Source organism: Neolamprologus brichardi, chromosome 14 (assembly GCF_056152115.1).
Source record: "Neolamprologus brichardi isolate AB-2024 chromosome 14, ASM5615211v1, whole genome shotgun sequence".
NCBI classification, from domain to species: domain Eukaryota; kingdom Metazoa; phylum Chordata; class Actinopteri; order Cichliformes; family Cichlidae; genus Neolamprologus; species Neolamprologus brichardi.
Window position 1 is genome coordinate 12739433 of NC_142117.1, and position 24212 is coordinate 12763644.

Sequence of the window (24212 nt, forward strand, 5' to 3'; positions counted from 1 at the left end):
TCTGTCTCGTAGGTTCTAACAGTTGTATCACTTATTGGTAGTTTTCATTGCACTCACTGTAGCATAGCGTCTGTTGATCAACTCCATTGATAGAATTTCACTTCACCTCTTTCTTGTCAGTTTCAGTCCACATGCGATACAAATGTGTATGTGTGTGTGGAGTTGTATTAACAGTAAGACCGAAAGCAGAAAAAGGAGAAACTGGGACAATTTTAGTAGTGAAATGAGACTAGAGCAAAAAAATATAATAAACAGAAAATATTTGATGTTGATCTGTATGCTTCGGTGACGAATGTAGCTCATTCATTAAATGCTGGTATCAGATCTGTGCTCAACATCTGCAGGTACCCTAAGACAGGGCACTGCTAACTTAACAAAAGTAGGAAAAAATGGATTGATGCATTGCTACTAGTTGTATCAACTGATGTTATCCATTTGGAGGGATAGCTCCTCACTACCATGTAATCCCCATAAGTGCCTTTGAAATAAAGTGACGGTTAAATGCTGTTAAGGTATGCGTTGGTTGGGCTGTTTGGCTGTAATTCAGCAGAGTTGCTAACGCTCATGCCAGGACCAGCTGTCCCGCTACCAGATGTTTGGGGTTGGCCTGTATCTTTGGGTTTAGAAGAATTCCCACTTGTTGGAAGGCTTTTGTTGTTGGCAGGCTTAGGAAGTGTCAGCTTGACCCCGTCGACTCTTCTCTGTTCCTCGTATGCTACTCTGCCCACCCCTTCGGGATAACACGAACAGTTACACAGGAGAGGAACTTTTGGTAAATTCTGGATTTTTTTTTTTAAAATTTAAATTTTGGTAAGTTCAGGAATTCTTCAAATGCCAACTCTGTTAATAGTCTTCAGCATTATAAGAAAACATTTCCTTTTGACCCCTGAGAGAAATGGCATAAAAGAAATTGTGACTTGTGTAACACCAAACCAAAGTGTAGTGGTTTAAGAATGATCATCTACATTGTAATACATCCCTAATTTGTAAACAACCACCAGTGGGTAGAAATAACATTACTTCATAGTATGCCACATATCAGGTCATCATAATCTGGCATCCTTTGCACCTTAAAAAACTGCTTAACATTATTCATAACACAACCATTGCCTGTATGTCACATATACATTTACGTATATGTCCAAGTTATGGGGATATAATCTGTTGTGATTGCATATGTCCACTTAAATAGTTTAAATCGGTCTGTCCGTGTGTTGATGTGATGGTATTGCTGATTACATCATTGTTTGCTTAGTTCATGGTCCAGATTTTGACCAGCAGTCATTTTGAATATCTGTGAAATATACTTATATTTATCAGTATCACTATTTAAAATATTTCGTTTGTTCAAAAAGTCTGCATCAAGTCCAAGTTTATTTCTATAGTACATTTGAAACAGCCTCAAAATGCCGTACAAGTTATACAAAGTATACACCTAAATGTAACAACACTGAATAAATGTACACTAAAACTCAAAAGAAGCAAGTAAGACTGTGTTTGCATAATAAAAGCTAGGATACTCTGCTCAACTAGACCTGAAAGCAAGAGAGTGGGCAGCTCTTATGTAAAGAGGTAAGTTGTTCCAAAAATTAGATCCTTTTCAGGGATGGTTCCCATCGCCTCTGCTTTTAAGCCTGGATCTTGTCCAAGAGGAGCTGGTTCATAGACGCCAGTGGCTGGTAGAATTGTAGGGTTTCAAAAGTTCTGTAAAGTAAGTGGGTGCCAAACCACTGAGATGCTAAAAAACAAGCAATACAATTTTAAACTAGACCCTGAAATTGACTGAAAGCCGTTGCAAGAAGGCCAGCAGAGGTGTAACGTCATCACAACGTTTCTTTCCGGTCAAATCTCAAGCTGTTGTTTCGAAACTTGCAAGTAGGACTCGAAGCAGGGCTCGCAAAATTTCAAGATCCCTGGTAGCCCTTCGGGCAGACACTCTTCAGTTTTTGGTAGCCCAAAATAAATTTAAGTAGCCTGAAAAAAAAGGACATTTTTTTGATTGACTTAAAAAAATAGTTAAAACACAAATTACAACAACTGTATAAAAATTACAATCATTAACTCAAATATTTGGTTCTAATTGAACAGAAATTTCTATGACTTTGTAAGAAGTGTGTAGAACATGAATCAGTCTGTGTCAGATCCTGAATCTGAAATTTCCACTGAAGTCACGGGTAAGAGGAAAGTGGAACCAAGATCTAGGCCATTTGCTTTGTTTGCAAAGACTGCTAAATTTTGCCAAAGGTAGTTCACTCTTCGCAACATAGCACGCTGTTCTAAACAGCTTTTTCTTCTGCGTTTCTTCTGGACTTCTTGTTGTGCTTGGTTTATTTTTGGTATGTTTTTTGCAATTGGCGTTTGTTCTGGGAAAGATACTGCAGACTGAGCAATAATGCATTTCTTGCATTTCTCATGGGTTCTAATGGGGTCTTTCTTAAAATTACGGGTCCCAGTAACAAAGGTGCTTGTCGACTCAGAAATCGAGGGAAACTCAAGACACACCCGGCAGAACATCATGTTATTTAGCTCGTCATATTCATATTTCATGAAACCAAAAAAGCTGCGCTTTTGTTTTTGCCTCATAGTCTGATTTGTCGTAACTTTTCCGTTTTGTGGTCGGCTTTTCTTTGGCTGTCCCTTCTTCACCCTGACCTGTCTTATTTGGCTGAGCAGAACTAAAATACCTGCGTAAATCCATCTGCTTTTACACACACACTTGCATAATGATCAGTGATTCTCTGTGCAATCAACCTCTATCACATGTTTAAGCTTGCTGCGGGAGATTTCACTTGCCACGTTTGAATAGTACGGTAAGCTACTGAGTGATAAGACAATGTCAGAGGAATTGGTGCGCAATTAATCTGTCACTCACCAATCAGCAGCTGCCGCTCTCTATTAACAGTTTGCGTGATCGCAAAGTGAAAGTGAAGCAAAAAACAAGCGCAAATTCAAACGCAATTTTAATATGTCACATATTGACAATGACTCATCGATGCCATTGACATAATTGCCCAGCGAAAGAATGCAAAAGCATTGACATATTTTTTTTTTCTTTCTATGATAGCCCGACGGGCAGGGCCGAGATGGATTTTGGTAGCCCAACTGGAAAAATCGCTAGCCCCAGGACGTCGGGCTAGCGATTTTGCAAGCCCTGCAAAGGCATGCTGGATTATACTTCTCAAGTAATATCTTCTGTGTAGGCAGTAGGGCTGGAGTAAAGCTGTGAAAAAGCTATGCGCTTCTGTGGTTTACCCAAGCCTATAGATTACACTCGCAGCAGCAAATGGCAAAAATATGTGTGGCAGTTCATTTGAATTGCAATTGTAAGCAGGTGTTTGTATTCACCATCACTTAAATGCAGATTTAACACGTATACATTTCAGTGTAAAACTCACTTCTCGTTCTTTTCTAACGGGGTGCAGTTATCAGCCAGTCAAATGTTGCCCTTTTAAATGCTTTAGCACTGCCACTCGCTGATCAAAATTGATTATGAAAATACTCCAAGAGAGGTCCTTCTGTTGTTCTACATCAAAATGAAGGAGAAGACGATTGTAAGTAATCGGCCCTATTGTTTATGAATAAAGTTAAATACATTCAGCAAGCCTGGCCGGTACTAATTGCTAATCGAAGCTTGATTAGCTTGCTTTGTGATTTATTAGTTGCTCTTGGTTTGATGATCACGCCAGCAAAGATCACGCATGTAAAATGTTGAAGCAATCTGCAAAGTCATCGTTCCAAAAGCTGAGCTGTGATGAAGCAGGCATTGAGAAGACAAGTTTAGACTATATTTATTTTGAATACATTTGCAATGAAATGAAAAATACAGAGGGACACATGAATGTGCTTCGGGTGTTTTAGCATGCACCTTCAAAAACGCTCACATAAAACCGGAATGGCCCAGGCTAGAAATATGGACGACTAGTCAACTAAACGTCAAACAGTTGCTCCCCCATGCTAGTCAGCTCACAAAATACTAGTGGGTTAAACATCTTATTCTTATTTTAGTGATGCACTAAACGGTTAATGGTTCAGAGATATTACGATACCCCCAGTCACTGTCTGTGGCTGCAGCCCCGACAGACGTCAGCAACATTTAAAACACTGAGTAATGAGGATTAATTAAGCTCTTAGGATCACGTGTAGTATTTTGGGGATTTCTGTCTTTTAGACTAGGTGTCTAGTCTAACTTTATTTTCTCTTATTTAAATGACTTGCAGATTATACGCTAGGCTCAGTGAATGCGATTCTAGTCCATGCTGGTGAATGTAGTGGTGGATACAGCAAGGTTTATGCTATTCTAGACTGTGTTGTTACACATTCGGCAGTATGAGCATGTAAGTGAAATATTTAGTCTTCGAATTAGAACAAAGACTCTCCTCGCTTTTTAAAAACTAGCACAAGACGTGGCATATAAAAAGCTTGTTTCTTAGTTCAGGACCAGTGAACTGTTAAGAGTAAAAAACAACTCAGCAGTTGTTGTGGCTTTTTAAAAACCACATGACTCATAGTGTGACAACTGGCCATACAATGGTAGTCTTTGCATTTTCTTTTTTAAACTGTGTGGCGTACTGTATGCAGCCCTGCCACACTATTTATGTGGTGTGTTTACAAGTACAGCGGAGGGGTGGTAATGTGTTTTATGTGTCACCAACATTGTTGTTGAGAGGCCTTTAAATTCTTTTAATAAGCGATAAAGTTCAGTAGACATCGCTTTGTCTCATAAATCACTATTATATACTTAAAAACTGCAGATTCAGACAGTAGATGAGGTTAAATTTGATGCCAACCAGCACTGTGATGAGTGCGGACAGTGGAGCACCCTGGGTGTCTCTGTGTGTTGGATTAATGGTGAAATTGAGGCGCCCCTCACACACAGACGCACCTACACACAATATCATTAGGTGAGCACTTGTTTTAGAGTGTGTGAACAGGCTCCAACAGTGGGCCTTGACCATGTTTTTCCTTCCTGCTTGTCAGTATGTGCGTGTACTCGCCTAGGCAACAAAATGCCCCATTGTGGAGAGCACAGAGACCCTGTTATTGGCAGCTCTCTGAGTGGGAGGGAGGGGGAGATGAACGGAGAGACAGATGAATTGAATTCAAATTGCTGACTGGAAACTGAAGGGAAAAAAAGAGATAAATAAAAAGGAGAGGCACAGAGAATAGGAAAAAGGAAGTCGGGGGTGATAATCAACCTGAATTTGCAGAATTAAGGAGGAACCTGATATTTTCTGTGTTCACGCACACTCTTTGTCAGTCTTTTCAGCAGTTAAAATAACACATTAGCAGTTTTGTGAATATTCTGTTTTGGTGTCAAATTAAAGATCACAGTCAGGTTCATCTTTCTGAATATAGTACAGCAATAGGTTCAGGTTATGTTTAGACTAGTGAACTGCAAACACAGGAAGCATTTATCAAAGTTCATAGGTATTTTGCTTTGAACTGTTTTAAGTCTTAATGGCTTAAATTCTGAGGTTTTGGTCCATATTTACATGATAGGGTCAAACAGTTGTTGCTGATTTGCTGGCTGCAAATTCATTTTGAGATTCTTCTGTTTGACCACATCCTAAAACTGTCTATCGGAGTGAGAGCCAGTGACTGTGGATGCCATTTTTGAGTACAGTGAGCTCATCGTCATGTTTAAGAAACCAGTTTGAGATGATGCAAATGTTGTGTTATCTTGCTGTAAGCAGCCACCGGAAGATGGGTACACTGCGGTCATAAAGGGATGGACATAGCCAGCAACAATACTCAGATAGGCTGTGGTGTTAAAATAATGCTCAGTCAGTACTAAGGAGCAAGCTACCTCCATGCCTAAATGCACTGAGTTGCTGCCATGTGATTGGCTTATTTGCATTAATGAGCGTTTGAACAGTTGTACCCAATAAAGTGGCAGGTGAGTGTCGGTTGAATAGCAACCTAATTGAAATTGCCTTCAAGAGGCAGACAGACTTAGAACAGCTGACAAAGTAATGCTTTTTATGTTGAGATGCACAAACTGATATCAGCTGATGTAAGCTAAGCGTTTCATGATGTGATGCATGGGCACAATACTCAAGATTACATATTTCAACAGTATTGTTTCACTTCTCTACTTTACATCTGCTTTTACCTTTTTCATGTCTTGATTAGTGTAACGGAGCCACTATTGAGGGGCTACAAATGTTTATCGAGTTAAACAAGATGCTAACACTTGCTGCTCACTTGTTAGACACTTTTTGCTCAGTTTGGTGAGTAACGCCTCAGTGAAGGGGCTGAAGACCAATCAGACTGTTTTTCATTGGGCTGTTTTTTGAGTTCCTCAATTCAAAAATGGGAAGCATTTTGATTGGAGAGAAGAGAGCAAGATTCACACCGTCTGTACGCTGCGCTCTGAGTTGTTAGAGGAAACTTTGGACAGGAAATGAAATGCATCACATTGGCAGCATTGGCACTGTCTTTTATCATACTGGGCTGGTGACTATGACTTCACTCAACCTTAACAACTCTCATGTCTAATCACCAAACCGAATCAGGTTTATATAATGCTTTAAATATTTTCTCTTTTGTATGTTCTGTTGCTAGTCAGTGAGCTAAAGTGTCTGTTAATAATGCTTAGGTGTGTATCTTTAAATTTTAAACTTGTCAGTAAAAAAAACTAAACAGTTTCTATCAAAGGAAAACTCATAACCATCTTGACATGATGTTACATCTTCTGATGGCCTTCACTAATTATTGATGGATCAGACCAAGTTAATGAGCGAACCCTCCCTTTAGTTTAAACTCAAATACACACCTGTTAAGTTTTGCGACCGGACATTTCACAACCTGTCCATAGTTTGACTGCCTATATATATATGCCAATATACCCACAACAGCCCTTGTGGTCATGTAAGTAATAGAAATTCTAGTTTGGTGTAGTCCTACTCTATTTATTTTCTGATATCCGCCGTGTGATACTTGCATGCAAACTTGTGACGAGGAAAAGTTCTTACCGTAAATATCATATAATTTGTGCAAGTCAAATGTTTTTAGTCCTATTAAACATATTTTCTTGTTATGTGGGATTTGGAGAATAAAGTATAAACTTTGTTTTTCTTTTTGAATAGTATATTTTCAGTCAGGCATGTTTTTGTTTTTTATTGAGCTGAACAGAAAAGAGGTTAAACTCATCCACGCATATTTTATTTTTTCTTGTGATTGTATCAAGTGAAATATAGTTTTGTGTGCAAGGGTGTGCGGAGGAAAGACTGTGTTTGCGGCTCTTGATGGGAAACCGACAGCTTCCCCTGTGGTCACAAGTAAGAGGCAGGAAGATAAAAGGCAGAGTGACTGCAGAAGGTTTTTGACTATCGATTTAGAAAAGCTTGTACCTTCCCACATTATAGAACAGTCAAGAAGAACTGTTGGCAATATTTTTACGCTCACTGAAGTTGTGCATCGGTATAGTCTTTATTAAGCTATTGATTGCGGTTGTTACGTTTTTGCGCCGTGTGAGTGCTGGTAGATGACACCTACTGTTAATCAAAGCCTAACATTTTCACAGATTTGCATAGAAGCTGTTCTTGGACATTTTGAATACAGACACAAAGTGCCATATCTATATTATCATAAAAATTATCCTCAAAACTAGTTAATTTATTCCAAATAAGTCAGTTTTACTTTACTCTAAAACATTAAGGTTAGTGTTTAGGCCTTGGGTCATCACCGGTGATAAAAAAATAAAACTTACGGTAATACCTTGATGACAGTGCTATGAGGAATTTTAGTGGTTTGCAGGAAGCTGAACATGACTGAAAGGCTTACGGAGAATTTAGAGACATGCTTTCTGTGCCAATACACATTGTGCCACTTACACTTCCTCCCTTAGTAGTTTGTTGCGATAGTGCAACAAAACTGACTAGTTTAGAAACTTAAAGAAAACATGTTTAGGCAGAGAAATGCAGACTTGAATGGCAGTTTCTTCTAATTTGTGTTCAACCTTTTTATATACACACACATGTCAATGGACTAATGTGACACCACTTATAAGAATGACTGAACTACTATTGAAGTTTACTGTTGTGGCGACTGAACTTCCTCTTCTACCTGGGAAAGAAACATCCACCACATGTTGCATATAATTTTGCTGCAGTTGTTTAGACACTTAATAAAAATAGCAACTTCTTGAATTATGGTTATGATTGCACTATTCATTACTGATCATGATGTATCTTTAGAACCACACATATTAATGCAGGCTGACATATTTCCCGAGACAGGATTTGCCGCATTCATACTTGCATGACACACACAGACAAACTAAAATAACACAAACCACAAACTAAAACAAGGTTTTCAGGAAATCGTTTAAAAAAAAAAAAAGTCATTGCTTTGGAGAGTTTTTGTTTTAATTTTTGCTTGTTCCTTGATGGGATGCATTGACACGTCTCCTTGTTCTGTCTCTTCTGCAGGTTGCGTAACCATGATCTGATGCATTAAGGTCTGCGTTTTCTCTGTGGACTCTCACGAGCAGCACATTCAAACACACCAGCCATGTCTCAGTCTGAATCCTGTGTCAATGTTGGGGAGTGGCTGGGCGTACTTCGCCTGGAGCAGTATTCCGATGCATTTCAGAGTGCCGGATATGCAACATTACAACAGTGTCGCAGCCTCACACCAGAGCAACTGGAATGCATTGGTATCACCCTGCCAGGTCACCAGAGGCGCATCTTAGCAAGTCTGAACAAAACACATGGGAATCATGACGCTCACACCATCGGACCGTTTGAGAGATCAGAGGAAATGGGACAAGCTGAATTTCTGGGGGGAGATAGACCATTGCCTGTCCCACCATGTGAAAAATCTCTCCTTCAGGACAATGTGAAGCAAGATGGAGAGACTTTGAGACCTACACCTAGGAAACGAGAAACGCCAGTCCCCAGAGAAAGACAAGTATCCAGAATGCTGGAGAGCAGCGGTGAAGGAGAGAAGCCGGTTCCTGGGAAAAGACAGATGGTACCTAGAAATGACGGGGAGAAAGAGAGGGATGGAGGGATAGATAGCGAGAGGAAGAAACCTGTGCCAAAAGAAAGGACTAAGTTTCGCTCTACTACTCCAGACAACTTGGACCCTAGCCCCCCTCCAGCTTTGGACACTTCTTTGCCCCCTGTTCCCCCCCGAAGCACACCAAACTGCCCTCCACAGCCCTTCACCTTACCCCCTGTTCAAACCTCTGGCTCCCCTAAACTGGAAAGACGAGAAGTCAGGGCTCCAGCTTTACATTGCCGATCTGTGTCCCCCAGTTCCACATCTACACCCCCCCAACCACCATCCCACCCTCCAGACCTCCCTTCTACTGCAAATAGGCCTCAGACATTAGCCATTCAGCCGAATGCCCAATACCTAACTATCGATGGAGGAAGAAAATCTTCACCTGTTTCTCCCATCCACTCCCCTTGCAGTAGAAATATTCCACCTCTTCCTCCAAAGGCAGGAATAGCATCTAAAGGCCCTCCACCAATCCCTCAGCGGTTTCCTGTTCAGTCTCCCAGAACTCACAGGTAAGGCTCCATTTGAATGCAGATGCCTCATTTTGCAAAAAGATGCAAATTAACCACTGAGTTTATTACAGGTAAAAAAAGATGAGCCTAAAAATACGATAAATCCCACAGGCTAGCACTTGCTAGCTGTCTCCCTCACAAACATACACACACATGCTCTCTCTCACCACCATTATCTGTATTACCACTGTTAACTATGTGTTTTGATAAGTGATCAAAAACCCTCTCAAATGTTACCAGTGGATTGTGGCGCCATCTACAGGCCAAGCTTGAAAAGTGCATCTCTTGTGTACTTTACCATGATGACACGCAAAATGTTACTGGGGACTTTTGAACACTTCCTGAAAGTAAAATTAGACACTTCCTGAAACTGAAGGGTCGCAGCACACTTGACTGGACATAAAGTTCTGTGGCCTTCTGAATACGGAAATACGTCGACAAGGCTTCATCTGAGCAAACTGCAACCCCTGTGTGAAACTGTAGTCTATTTTAAAGTTGCTCTTAACTTACTACTGAGCCCTTTCTGGTTAGCGTTTCTGTGGTAAGCGTTTCTGCCCTTATGAGTTTGAGTTTTGCGCAGGGAGTGTTGTTTGGCAGTTTCTTCATAGTCATATTTACACTGCTGTGTTTGCAAAAGTGTGAATTTCCAATTAGCACACTGAAGGCCACACATTTTCCCTTAAGCAGCAGAATTTTCAGCTGCTTTCACTGATGATACTTTGGCAGTAATATGTTATATCTCAGTTTGTGTAAATCCTTCTGAAATCACACCGGCTGAACAGCTTTTTTTCTCCCTTTTTGCTGTATTGCTTTAATGAAAGGAAACCAAAGCTTTGACTCCAGTACATTTAATAGCACATTTATTATGAGCAATACAAGCATGTTTAAAAAGGAAACTGGCTTTTACAGGGAGGGAGGAAGCCACGGTTGAGGGCACATAAGCAGTAAAAAAAACTGTGACAGACACGGAGGGGAAAGACGGTGAGGATTAAAGGCAGAGAGCACAGCTACACTGTGATGCATTACCAGGAACTACTGTCTGAGCTTTTGTAGCCTTGAATATTCACACACTCTTGTTGCTGCATTGCCTCCTCCCCCTTTTGGTTAACTAGTTTCCTCCTGCTTTGTGAAGAGTTTGTGTTTGTATCATCTTGGAAGAGGAATCCTTTTGAGCATGTCAGGACAGGTAACATTTATATAAATCATATCTGTATCCTGTCTATACTTATTTTTAGCATTCACTCTCTCTTTCCCCCGTCGACACTCTTCTTGCTGTGGGTTTCAAAACGAGCAAGCCTTCCTTTTTCTTTTCTATAGTTTGCTTCATCTTTTCTGCTGTGTTGGTGATGTTAGTGACACTTCTGTTGCACCTACTCCATGAATTTGTTTTACCTTCAGGCAGGTTACAATTGCAGTGATACTGGATGAGAGCCTTCTCTTGTCCTGGGGCGATAGATGTGCTTTGGAAACTAAAACTACTGTTATGTTATCTGTATGTCTTTCAAGAAATCAAGTAAGGCAAGTTTAAGATGGTATTCTGGAGAGGCATTCATGGCATGTTTAGCTGACATGCAGGTCAGGTGTATTTTTAAGACAAAAACTATGTTCTTAGCTTCGCGGTTTTCCACTTTGAAAAGTGACATAGTAACTGTTTTCTTCAGACACAAGCTATGAAGTATCTGAAATGCTAAGTCTAGCTTGCATTAAAGACCACAGTAACTGTGCTGTTAACACATATGTTAGCTTAGTGTCAGCACCACGACTTAAACTGCACTGTAGTCATTTTTGTCACAAGAATAATTCTGAATGCCTAAATAAGTTAAGAGCTATGCAGCGTGGGAGGACAAAGGAGCAGTCGTCGTTTCTTCAGCCGACTGTCATACGTGAGCTAGCCGAGTCGTTAAATATAGAATCCAAGCTAGCAAAACCCCTCTCAGCACTCTTCCTCTGAGAAAAAGGAGGAACTGTGTCAATAAGGCAGTTTCCCGTCATTGTGAGGCTTTTGCATGTTTTTTTTCTGGGTTTTTTTTTTTTTTTTTTTTGAACTGAGGTATTTTAATAATTTCAAAGATAGTTCTTGTATATCGTCTTTAAAGTTGAATGTTTAGTATGAGTCTAGTTACTTGATAAAATTCTACTTTGAACCTGCTGCCAAGTGCATGAAGTGTATACTAATTTGTCCACAGGCACTGCTTCCTACATAAATGATACATGAATGTTTTGGGTTTTTTTTTTTTTTTTTAAAGTCAACAGCTCAGCTAATGCAGATATGTTAGAAGAGTCATCATACCTAATAAGCACTCAATTCCTGTGTTCATTCAGCCCAAGGGCAATTTGACTTGGTGGTTTTTCACAACATGTCAGTGTTGAATGCTCAACTGTCTGACTTTAAATTGTGCCTATGAAGTGCATTTAATGGGAGCCAGTAAACAGTAATATTAGGGGGTGTTAGTGACACTTTCAGAGTGTATTTATTTATTTTTTTATAAAGTAAAGGTGATTTCCCTCTCATACAGAGCTAATATTTGTGAGCTAATAATCTGAAGATTTGTTTTGCGGTCTTCATGTTTCATCTCAGTGATCGTTTTTATGAGAACGAAATCCAAACACATAAAAAAATATGAGGAATAAAGAGGAACTTTCACAATACTGGATAGACAGAAACCAGATGTACATGTTCACTCCTGACTTACCATCAGCACAAAGTGACGTACATGCACTGTTCGGTTAATGCGTTCATTTTGCAATCTTTGGCTTCGTGTACATTCATGACTAACTCTTAAGGCTGCATAACTGACATACTATTTAGGAATGTGTATGTTTTTCATTTAAAAACAATTACACGAGTAAATCAAACATGATCTGAGACAGTGTTTGATGAATCAGTGTGTGTAATTTCCCGTAATATCAGGTCTGAGCATGCGTGTATCTTGTGCATCTTTGGTGCAGAACAAGATGATATTTCAGCTAATATCAGTTATCATGCAGTTGAAAGGGCTCAGTGAGGGAAGTAAAGTACTGCTTGGTAGTGTTCACAATGAGGGTGAGTTTGTGTTAGATCTAGATATAACGTGATGTGGCATCAATGGTAATAGGGCTGTCTTTCAAGTGAGGTTGTCTATACAAGAAGGCAAAATTTTAATGGTGTCGGTGTTCACGCTTATCGATGGCGTTTGCAATCTTTCGCTGTCTTTGAGAGATATTTCTATATTTTGCCTTTGTGCAATTAGTGAGTCTGTGGTAGAACCATATATGGTGTAAAAGATGGACCTAGCCACCATGACATTAACTACTGGTTTTGGACTCTACATTTTGAAGCTTTTTCAAATCAGACTCTGGCTTAAGTCGTGATTGTCAAACTCCAGTCCTCGAGGGGCAGTGTCCTGAAACTTTTACATGTGTCCCTGTTGTAACACACCTAAATAAAATTAGTAGGTCATTAGCAACACTTGACTGCATGCTGTGGTGGCAGTTCAACCATTTGATTCATGTTACAGCAGAGAGAATGACCATGGTGCAATAAAAGTACTTTTAGAAGTACATTTTTCCCAAACACTTACACTTTAAATTTACTTGAGTAGGGTTGGGGTTTGCCACCTCAGCATGCAGTCAAGTTCCATCCACCCCTGGTTTAAGTGGATGAGAGAGAGGAAGGGCGGCTGTGACAGTGACAGGACGTGTGATTGACAGTTTGGTGTCAGCATGCATTTTCGTGCTACTGATATTCCCCCATTTTGAAGCACGGTGCCACCAAGTGTTTTAAAACTGACTTGATATTTTAGTCAGTATGACCCAAAATGACGGCCTGAGCCCATAAACGCAGTAGGATAGTGTTGAAAGAGATAAAGGCAGAAAGCTGTTTTCCCATAGACTTCTATCACTGTCTGTCAGGGGAAAAGCAAACGTGTCCTTTAGATAGACTCCAGGTTTTTAGGCACTTATGCATTGGCTTCATTCTTCCAACCTGAAACGTATTTCCAAGTTTTATATGGTTTGGAGCCAGCCTCACGTAGCACCTAGAGGAAGATTTTTAACACTTCCATGTCAGCTTCATTTGTCAGCTCTGGAGGTTGACCTCTTTTATAGATGGATTATACATCCTGTTGGGATTAAGCGTGAGAAATCCAAAATATATGTCGGACATTCAGCCTGACCTCATAACTTTGATACACCCCACCCCATAACTGTATTATGAGCATCACTATATGCACATATGGCAATGCATTCTACGTATGTATGTGATTATCAGAGTTATTATAGTTTTGTATTTGAAAATACCTAGTTTAGTTTTTAATAATCAATTCTATTAATTCTATTAGTTGACCAAATTATAACATCTATAACAAGCAGTGGGTTGCAGTCCTTAGGAAAATGTTGACTTTGCATTTGAACATTCAGAACATGTATCTGCATTTTCACTAACAAATTCCATATTTGTGGGTGAAACAGCCCACCCATTAAGAAGACATCTGTGGTCTTGACATAGGGAATTTCCTTTTTGTCAATCGCTTAAAAAAATCATGCTTGCCCCCATTGAATGTTTTGACTCAGCTCACATAATTTAACCACACTTCAATGGGATTACCAAACAATTGATGGCTAAAGTTGATGGGGAGGGAAAGAAGATGAGCCTGTTTTTTCTCTTCCTGGTGTGCCACTTACTGGCAAAAAGGCCCTACCTTGTGTTTTATCAAAACAAAACTGTTAAGGGCAGATGAGCTGTGCCAGGTGCGCAGTGCATTCTGAAAATGACTAAAACTGATATGATGAGCAGTGTTAAACACCAGAATGTATGACCTCAGCATATGTGTGGCACACGTAAGATATATTTGTCGTGTGTTTGAGTTTCCTGAGTATACACAGGCAGTGTGGGTTTACAATAAGGTGGCATCACTGAAGTGAGGCAGGCTTAGGCTTGCTCTTTAAACCAGAAGTGCGAGTAAAAAACTAGACTTGTCAAAAGGAGAGCAAAGGAACACGTTTCAGTGTCTGGGATTAGTTTTACTACAACTGTGGAATACTTGGGTTTCAGAGCAGCAGTCCCTAATTTGTACTAAATGAGGTTACCAGATGGATCCTTGTTTTTTATTTTTTAAAAGTTACTTTATGGAGTTCTTCGAGAGTTATAACTTTAGGAAAAAAAGCTCTGCACAGCTTTGTTGCCAGCAAATTTTTGTGCCTGGAATCAGATCTCACAAGGACACTTCAGTTTTTACTATTGAGTGAGAAAAGAGTTAGAGAGGAAGGGGTGTCTAACTATATAAACTATAATAGTTTTTATATATGTTTCTATAAACTGTATATATAGTTTATATAGAAAGAAAGAAGATGAATAAAATCAGCCGTCTGCTTGGAATTTTTACCCGATCTGCGAACTCCATGGCTTCCAAGGACTCATCCCCACCCCTCCAAACCTCTTTTGACCTGCCCTATTTTTTTCTATCCTCCAGCCCATCTCCCACCAAGACAGGCACGGATGACACGCTCAGAGAACAAACTCCAGAGATCCCACCTCGCATCAGGCCACCTAAAACTCAAGAAAGCCCACAACAGTTGACTCAACTTGATATACAGCCAGCTCTGCCTGCTAGGAGAATCCCCCAACATCCCAGCGAGTATAGTAAGTAATATAATCAGCTTATGTTCCATTTTTAATTTTATTTTTTTGTGTGTTTCATCCCTTAATTACAACAATGGCTGTGGTAGATTTAAAAATACAGAACCTACAGTACTGTCCCTAGTCTTGCATTGTCCTCACTTCCTTATATTTTTTTTCACAAAAATGGGAAATAGGTACAGTGATTTAATAAAAAGTGTGCCAACATACCTTGAAAATAATCCAAAACAGAGTTTATAGAGTTCTAACAAGCTTGAAAGTCAGTGTTTGGTATGATCACCGTTATTCTTCAGCACAGCCTGAACTCTCTTGGGTGAAATTTCCTGTCATTTCTGTAAGTAGTCTTCAGGAATAGTTCTTTAGGCTCGTTGAAAGACATTGAAAGCTCTTCTTCTTTGTTGGCTACCTTTTGTTCCATTCTCTGTCAAGATGATCCTACAGTGCTTCAATAATGTTCAGGGCCAGGCTCTGAGGAGACCAATCCATGACTGATAGTGTTCCACTGTGTGTTTTTTCTTATCCATGTGTGCTTTTACTGCATCAGCAGTGTGTTTGGGATCATTGTGATGCTGAAAAATTAAGCTGCTGCTAATTAGACATTCTCCAGATCCCATTAATATCTTGTGTTTATGATGCTCAACAGCACATGACAGATCCTCCTCTGTCTTTTACCAATGGCTGTCGACATTCACCGTTGTACCTCTCTACAACCCAACCCCCTCTATATATCCATTTATGATCATTCCAGCAAAAATTTCAAAATTAGATTCATCGCTCTATTTCTTAGAGGCATAGCTGGACTGGCCATCGGGCATACTGGGCCTGGGCTGGATAGATTACAGCCGACGAGGTCGAACTTTGAAGTTCCGTATTGAGCTGACAAGGAACACAGTTTGTCCCGTACTTCAGCTAGAATGAAAAAAGACACAAAGTTGGAGTAATTCTGCGTCTTTATGCTGCACAGCTGCCTCTTCTTCTCTCCCCATCCCTCTCCTGTTGCTACTTCAATCATGAAACTGATCAATGATCAGCTGATCGGCTTTTCTGTCACAAGTCCCATCTCTATTGGCGGATTTAGTGCTAAACAATAGCAGCGTGTTTAAGCTTGATCAGCTGTTGTTAGAATACATTTAATATTAATTTCTAGTATCAGGTGATGTTTGCTGGAGCCACAGCTGTAAAAGCTGCTGGTCATGATGTCAGTTTGTATATCTGGTGAGAGGGAAACATAAAGATGAAACCAGGAGATGTTCTTACTGAATCATCAGAGCTGAACAGGCGATGGAGAAACAGGTTTACCTTTTAGGTGACATGAATGAGTTGAAGGGAAGTTATGAACTGAGATAAATAACACTAGGATCCTTTGTAGCTGACAGCTGGTAACTGTGCAGGGGCAGGTCTAGCAAAGTGTTGCCAGGGGGGCCAGGTAGGGCATTAACAGGGAGAGGGGGGCACAAAGAAGTACTTTTCTTTCTTATTCTCATTTCAAATATCTAGTTTTTAATAAAAAAAATTACCTGAATCTTACAACTAAGGTTTAACTAAAATGTATAGAAACCCATTATTGTACGTAGTAAATATTAAGTCTAATATAGAACCTAGTAAGCTATAGTACTTTTTCCTTTGGGAAGATACCATCTGTGCAGTCTGCAAATCTGTTGAAGAAAGATGTTCAATCTATTTAATTATTGTAGAAAAATAATTGATTTCTGTGCATTTGTTTTGCACATACATTAAATTAAAGTTGATTATGTCAATTAAGCATCATGAGGTGGGGGGTGGTTCCCTTTTTTTTTTTTTTTTTTTTTTTTTTTTTTTGCTACAACCTATTAGTTAGGTTGTTCAATATTTCTGCTAAATGCTGTTTAGAATACTAGAATAGGGAGGAATAGGATGGCGTAGGTTTAAGTTTATTCGATTGATACATTAATACCAGCGAGATGGTGTTCATCACTGTCACAACAGCGTTTGTTTTCATTAAAGGGCTTTATGGCTTTTCCTATAATACCTGGTGGGCCGGTCTCTAGTCAAAATGCCTGGGCTGATTTTTTTTTTTGTCCCAGTCCGGCCCTGCTTAAAGCAAAGTGTAAATAAATAAGAGGTGGCTCAAGATTTTTATCCAGACAGTACATTTTTTAAAAGAGAGAAAGTCAGAAAACCACTAATAAAGATTGTTTTTTACTTTCGTTTTATGAAGATGAATTTGAAGTCATTCTGTGTTCTTCCATGCGAGACTGCTTCCTGTTTTTTAAACCTTAGCTCTGCTGTGAGGTTAACTAATTATACAGTCTGCTCGCCACAGTTCTTCCTCCTTTCTCCTGCTTCTGTGCGGTGAACTGTGTAGTGAGAAAGCAGCAGCTTCATCCCAGTGTGACCGTCAGGCTTCAGTGTTTTGGTTTTTTTTTATATTAAAATCTTGATCTCAGGCCTGAATCTGCATATCAGTCAGCACGTGTCTTTGTAATCTCATCTTCTTGCTTTAAGATGCTCATACTGGAGAACAGTCTTGACCTATGTGGCAGAAATTAAATGGACACAAGTGAATACTTGGAAAAGCATTGAAAGGTTATTTGAATTTAGAAGATGGGCAGCTAGACAAGATATTTTTATAATGTGTGTGTGCTATCATGGCTATTTGGTTTCTGAAATGGGTTCTTTAATTTCATGCATACATAGTTATTGAATATCATTCACAACTATGTATATTGTCACATGTTAACCGGTAGATTAAAATTATAGGGCTTCCTCATCAAAGCATTTTTTGTGATAGCAAACGTGTCAGATAACTTCAAATAGCTTCCTTTAACTGTGTGGGGGCCCTCCAAAGCAGGTGAGTTTATTTAAATATTTTCTATAAATCATCCTACAGCTATTTCAATATGATACTATCATAATATACATTTGTAGGTAAAAGTTGAAGACATCCTACCTGCTCCTCCCGTTTGCCTACAGTGCTTTAAAATTAGATTTGTTGATTGGCAACAAGTTGGTTGTTACGTCCCTCTGCAGCCTCTAATCTCCTCAGTGTGTTCAGCTGGTGCTAATTGGCCACACCTAGTCAGGTGTAGATAAAAGCATACCTGAGGCAGGCTTTCAGAGAGCTCACTTGTCTTTGCCTTGGTGGCACCAGCTATTTTAACCAACCTGGTTTTCCATTTTAAGAAAAAACCTCTTCTCACTAACACTCTGGTATTCATCTTTTCTTTTTTTATGTTGCGGATTTTGAGCCGGGTCGTAACATTGGTAGACCAGTTTTTGCACATACTGTAAACTTATTATGAATCTATGTTCAGTTTTACATTAAATGTTCTCAAAAATTTGAAACTAGAGTCATTTTACCAAAAATATTTTTCCCATTTTTAGAAAAAGACTTTTTCTTGTAGTCCTGTCTGTGCCATCGTGGACAAGTGAATGTGTTCGACGCTTTGCCAAAAATACTTATCGCTTGTGTTAAATGGATACAGCCTTTTATACATGTAGTCATGTTGGTTGTATATTTAATCATTTAAACCCAGTGTCCACAAAACAAGAAATATGCAGTTCTATGGAAATCACAATAGGATTAGATTTGATTGAAAATCATACAAAGACAACATGTCATTGTATTTCATTTTGAACTTAATGTCAGCAACTGATTATAAAAAAGTTTGACAAAATGCAACAAATTAATTGATTAATTAAAAAAATACTTTGTGTACATTATAGAGGGTGAGTCTTGTATGAGCAAAGGTAGAGTGGTTTTCATCACAGAGTATCTGGAGAAATATTTCAGAATAACAGCCTCATCTTAGGGACCAGGTGTCAGTTCATTAACAAAGTGAACACGGTTTGTCACTGCATTCACATAAGCAATTAAAAATTCTACCACACAGAGAAAAAGAGTATTTAAGGCGGAAGATAGCCCATCGACTGTATTGTTAAAGCACAAGAACACACAGTATGGGTAGCTTACACGTCTGTGAACCATTTCTGTTGCATAATATCTAAACCCTTTGCAGCAACATCGCCTGTCAAACAGGTAATGCCGTTTTCACAAAAGGTTTTGTTGATTTTGGCAAGAGAGTGCTACATTTTCCAAGTATTATAATTACATGGTTATGTAGGGGAGGAGCCTATGTGTTAAGCAGGACTGGTTGCAGGCCTCTAAAAATATTTGATCAAGTATAAACAAACAATACAAGAAAAGAGGCCTCGAAGTACTGAAGGTGACAGCAGCATGAGCGTGGTTGAGAGTTCCAGTTCACTGATTTGAATTTGCAGAGGTGAACCGCAAAGAGTGTTCAGCTATAGCTGTCTGTTCCCCAAACTTACTTTAAGGCTAAACTGTGTCCTGTTTATGATTGCCATTGGATTTGTTTTTCAGTTGCAAAAAATGCCCATTGAGTCTGGTATGACCAATCAAAATGAGAAGAGAGATTTTTATCAGTACATTAGGAGTACACAGCATTTGTGGCATGCATGTTAACCATTTATGCTCAGCGATATTTTTTTAAAACTACAGCAGTTGTTCACTTCACACTTTACTGTTTGTGGTTTAAAAAAAAAGATGTACTGCAACACAGTGTTTAGCATGGGCCTGTCCTCACTTTTTTCTAAACATGTCACTGGCCTCAAATTCAAAGCAAACATATCATTAAAAAAATCTTAGTTTTAACATTTGATTGATTTTTATTTTACATGTGGTGTGTTAACGATTTGCAAACCACTGCCTTCAGTTTTAATGTACCACAGAATTTCATCTTCTGCAACAGTTTCACCTCAATATTGTATAATGTTTCAGTGGTAATACGGCTCTGCTTAATAGTAGATCCTGAACCTGAAAAACACGTTTTAAGGTGAGAGAAAGAGACGACACAAACTGGTGCATATCCATTAAAACTCACTCACTATTAATTCAGTTTGTTTGCACTTACAAACATTGACACAGCCAAAATTACTACAAATTCATATCCACATAGTCCAGTTTTACTAGTGTGACTCACTTTTTGCCTTGGAAGTATTCTCTGAGCTTCCTGGATTGGCTTGTAAAGTAAAGGCCAGTGAGTAAGCATGAAAATTTGCCTCACTGAAACTGTCCCCTGGCACTTATATCATGTTTCCAGAGTTTCTCAGGTTCTGCAAAACCTGCTCCAGACTTTAGCTTAATCTTGATTTGTTTTCCTTTTCTCTGTTCTTGTTCAGTGTTGGCTACGGTCAACGAAAATTCAAATGACTACGAGGAGCCAGACTTGTTTGGTCCCGCTGGTCATCGAATGAACCCACCAGAGAGGGTAAGAAATTGTTAATCGGACCACTCCCAGGCTTTTCGGCTCTTTCTTTCCTCTTGCCATATCCTGTGAATCATTCCCGTTTCCTCCAATAGGATATGTCCCTGCAAGTGCCAAATTACACAAAGAAGCGGCCGAGTTCCCTTTGCAGTGAGGATGGAGTGCTCGACGATTATGAGTGAGTCATAAAACAACACGAATGCAAACCTTATACAGAAACTGAAATACAAACACACTGTTTGCAGGGTTTTGTTTCCCTTTGGTTGCTGATTGTTCTGAATGCCTGTAACTTGGGAGCAGTGTTGGTCAAGTTACTTGAAAAAGGTAATCAGTACCGATTACCTCCCCAAAAAAGTAATCCCGTTACTTTACTGATTACTTATTTTCAAAAGTAATTAATTACTTAGTTACTTTTTAAAAACATGATTTACAATCTGAATAGGTGATAAAGCGATAGATCTTTCAGCCCAATTCTACTTTTTCTGCATAATCCATCATACAAAATGTAATCAAATGGAAAAGTCTCTTTTTAAAACTTGTTTTATTAGTTTTAATCTTTTAACTTTATGCATGAAGCAAAAATTTAATTATATGCAACATTCTTTGACTGGAAGAAATTTGTTTAACATTTAAACCTATTTTCTGCACATTCCAGCACATAAAATATTTTTTTGTGTGTTTACACTCAGTCTTTCAAATAGATGCAAGTAAAACACAGCAGAAAATAAATACCATCAAAGACTCAGCAGTCCTGTTGGTCTATTTTCACCTGTAAAGCAGGAGTGGCGTAGGCGTAGGTTTACCCTGGTGCAGGTGAGCCGCAGCGCTCAGTTGAAGAATCCGCGAGTTTCTCTGTGAGTTTCCCATTACGTGGTAGCGCACTCGGTGCTTGCTTTGGAAGTTTAGAGGGTTTTTTCGCTGTAAAAAGAAGTTTTCTTCCCACGCACAGCGGACACTAATGTTTTTGTCACTTTTTATGGAATCAAACTCAAAGTAAGGTCAGTACTTCCACGCTTTAAACGCTGCACGCTCATACTCTCCCCCGCACTCGATATGTTATCCATTGTTGATCTGCACACAGCTGTTGCCACGAACGTCGCACTTGCTTACGTCACTGTCATGAGACATTCTCGCAAAAAAAATCACGGTTTTAGTAACGAGTAACGCAGCGTTCCTACGGGAAAGTAACGGTAATGTAATTACCGTTTTTGCAATAGTAATCCCTTACTTTACTCGTTACCTGAAAAAAGTAATCAGATTACAGTAACATGTTACTGCCCATCTCTGCTTGGGAGGTAGAATATTGATCCACCAATCTACTAATTGGTCAGTGATCGATTCCACAGCTACTCCAGTCTGCATGTTGAAATATCCTTATTACTGAACCCCGAGAGTGTTTGTGTGAATGTTACACAAGGTGCTTTGGGTGTTGAGCTAGAATAGAAATGCACTATATAAGTACCAGTCCATTTATTGCAGTGTTTGTGTAAGTTAATTTGAGACATGCTGCTGTATTTACTTTGTTTCAATTTACTTTCATTTTATTGCACAACATATTCTCAAACTGTCAGTGCTGCAGAAATCTAATCTTTGATCTTCACCTCTTTTGTGTAATCTCTTAAAATTATATTGTTACACAGTTAGCTTTGTCAAAACTTTTGCACAACATTTGCACAACTTGTCTGACTTAAACTTTGATGAAAAATATAATTGCTTATGAAGTTTGTGTGATGTTTCTTTCTTTTTCCTTTTTTGTTTGTGTGCGTCTGTGTGTCCGCACACATGTATAGGTATGAAGGGAGTCTCCACAGCCAGCAAGGCAGTTTCTACCTACCAAACACTGGTGTTTTGGCTTCCACCATGAAAGAAGACACCTCTCAGCTTTCTGCTGTCATCAAGATGGGTTGGCTGGACAAGAATCCACCTCAGGGGTATAATAATGATGATGCTTAAAAAAATCAGAGAATATATATTACACAAATATTTGATTGAATTAAAAAACAAACACAGGGCAGCGATATTTGCTTTTTTATTCGGTGTTCTGTCTGTCCTCATCCACAGGGCTATTTACTACCAGAGACGATGGGTAAAGCTAGATGCTGACTACCTGAGATACTTTGACACTGACAAGGTAACAAAACAAATGCATCCAAAAACTGAGTGATGTTTCCAGACACAAGCACAGAACGGAAGCGCTGTTTTTGTGTATGACTCTGTCCAGGAGATACTGTTGACATACTAAATAGGTATTGATAATTTTTAGGGCTGCAATGATTCTTCGAGTAATGTGAATAGCTTGATTATAAAACTTTTCAGCTTTTACTATGTAAATGTGACCTTTTCACCCACACTTACCACTAAAAATAGGCCTGCAGTAGAAATGTGTCTTGTAGCACTCGTGGAAATAAAAAGTATGACAATATTAAGGCCAAGCAGCTTCCAGTTAAAAAAAAAAAAAAAGACTTGTAACAGAACAGCAGTAATGAGAGTCCTTCATCAAACCTGAAGAAAAACAAACTTTGGAAATGCTCCCATGCACTGCTGTTTGTTTTACAGTGAAAATCGATAGTAAAGTTACAGGAGTTAAAGTAAAAAAATGCAGATGAGCCATTATTAAGGCTGATGGGCAGGGGCGAGTCTAAAGAGGAGCATGGGCTGTAAGTGAGTTAGTAACATTATTTTGCAGATTTAGATTAATATAAAATCTTAATTTGATTTTAATTTTATTCTGTAATTAAAATTGTGTCACTGACTCAGTGCTGTTGAGTTTGACATTATTATTAACGTTAATTATTTATTGTGCACCATCAGAACATCTGTCTTCTGCAGCAGGAAACGTTACATCAAAGCAAAGGGCAAGCCTCAGTTCTGAGAATGTTGATGTCCTCGCTTTTGTGTGACAGCCACCACAAACTCTTTTAAAGGGTCACACATGCGCACACATTAACTAGATACACTCCTCTTAATGTCAGAGAAACCTCCAGAAATGCGGAGCAAAGGCATCTTTTTTATACCTTTAGTTTAGTGTGCATGTATATCTTATGTTATTTGACACCAATGTACTTGTTTTTAGTTGTTTGTGGGGGTGTTTGCATTTATGAAAATGTTTTGTTTAATAAATATGACTTTTAATGGTACGTAAATACAATGAAGGTGTTTTTTCATAGTTATATGCATTTAAATGACCTAAAACACTGCAATTAAAATGGAAACCAATGAGTGGTTAATTTTAAATTGCTTTTAATTCACTGATTGCTTGATTAATTGATGATTAATTGATGAAATAACTGATCAGATGCTGAGTGTGTGTTGTGCTATCTTGTGTTGTAGGACGTGTATTCTAAGGGGATCATCTCAACAGCTTTCATCACTAATGTGACCACTGTGGGGGAGCTGAAGTTTGAAGTTGTTACAAACAATCGAACCTTCATCTTTAGGGCTGAAAGTGAAGGTATGTCTGTTCACCCAGCTATATATGTGCTTACACTTGTACAGACAGTTATTTCACATGTCTCAAAATATGCAGTTAACTCAGGTCATATATATTTGTGGGTACAGATTTTACTACGTACAAGTCTGATCTGACATGCGTATGCGCTCTCATTGCAGCTGAACGAAATGAATGGGTGACTGTACTGCAGGATTGCACCAGTGGGCGCCAAAGGCACACTGTCACGAACCCCGGCTCAGCCCCAGACTGTCAGGGCTACTTGGAGCTAAAAGGGTTACGCTCCAAACTTTACACAGTTGTTGCCTCAGATAAAGTTTTCCTCTACAAAAATATTGATGTAAGAACTCTGGGTGGAG

General features: G+C 39.1%; 1 protein-coding gene across 3 annotated transcripts in view; it reads left to right on the forward strand.

Moving 5' to 3' along the window:
- Positions 1–24212, forward strand: part of arap1 (ArfGAP with RhoGAP domain, ankyrin repeat and PH domain 1) — a 67250-nt gene that overhangs the window by 4064 nt on the left and 38974 nt on the right. For 2 of the 3 annotated variants that reach the window (XM_006799940.3, XM_006799939.2), the window contains exons 2-9: positions 8433–9521; positions 14972–15141; positions 20320–20408; positions 20501–20583; positions 22196–22336; positions 22467–22536; positions 23736–23856; positions 24015–24193. In XM_006799940.3, the coding sequence (XP_006800003.2) occupies positions 8515–9521; positions 14972–15141; positions 20320–20408; positions 20501–20583; positions 22196–22336; positions 22467–22536; positions 23736–23856; positions 24015–24193 (1860 nt within the window). In that variant the 5' untranslated portion in view covers positions 8433–8514. Of the gene's footprint in view, positions 1–8432; positions 9522–10654; positions 10708–14971; positions 15142–20319; positions 20409–20500; positions 20584–22195; positions 22337–22466; positions 22537–23735; positions 23857–24014; positions 24194–24212 lie in introns of those variants that run through there. The other variant, XM_035911600.2, reaches the window with a different exon arrangement.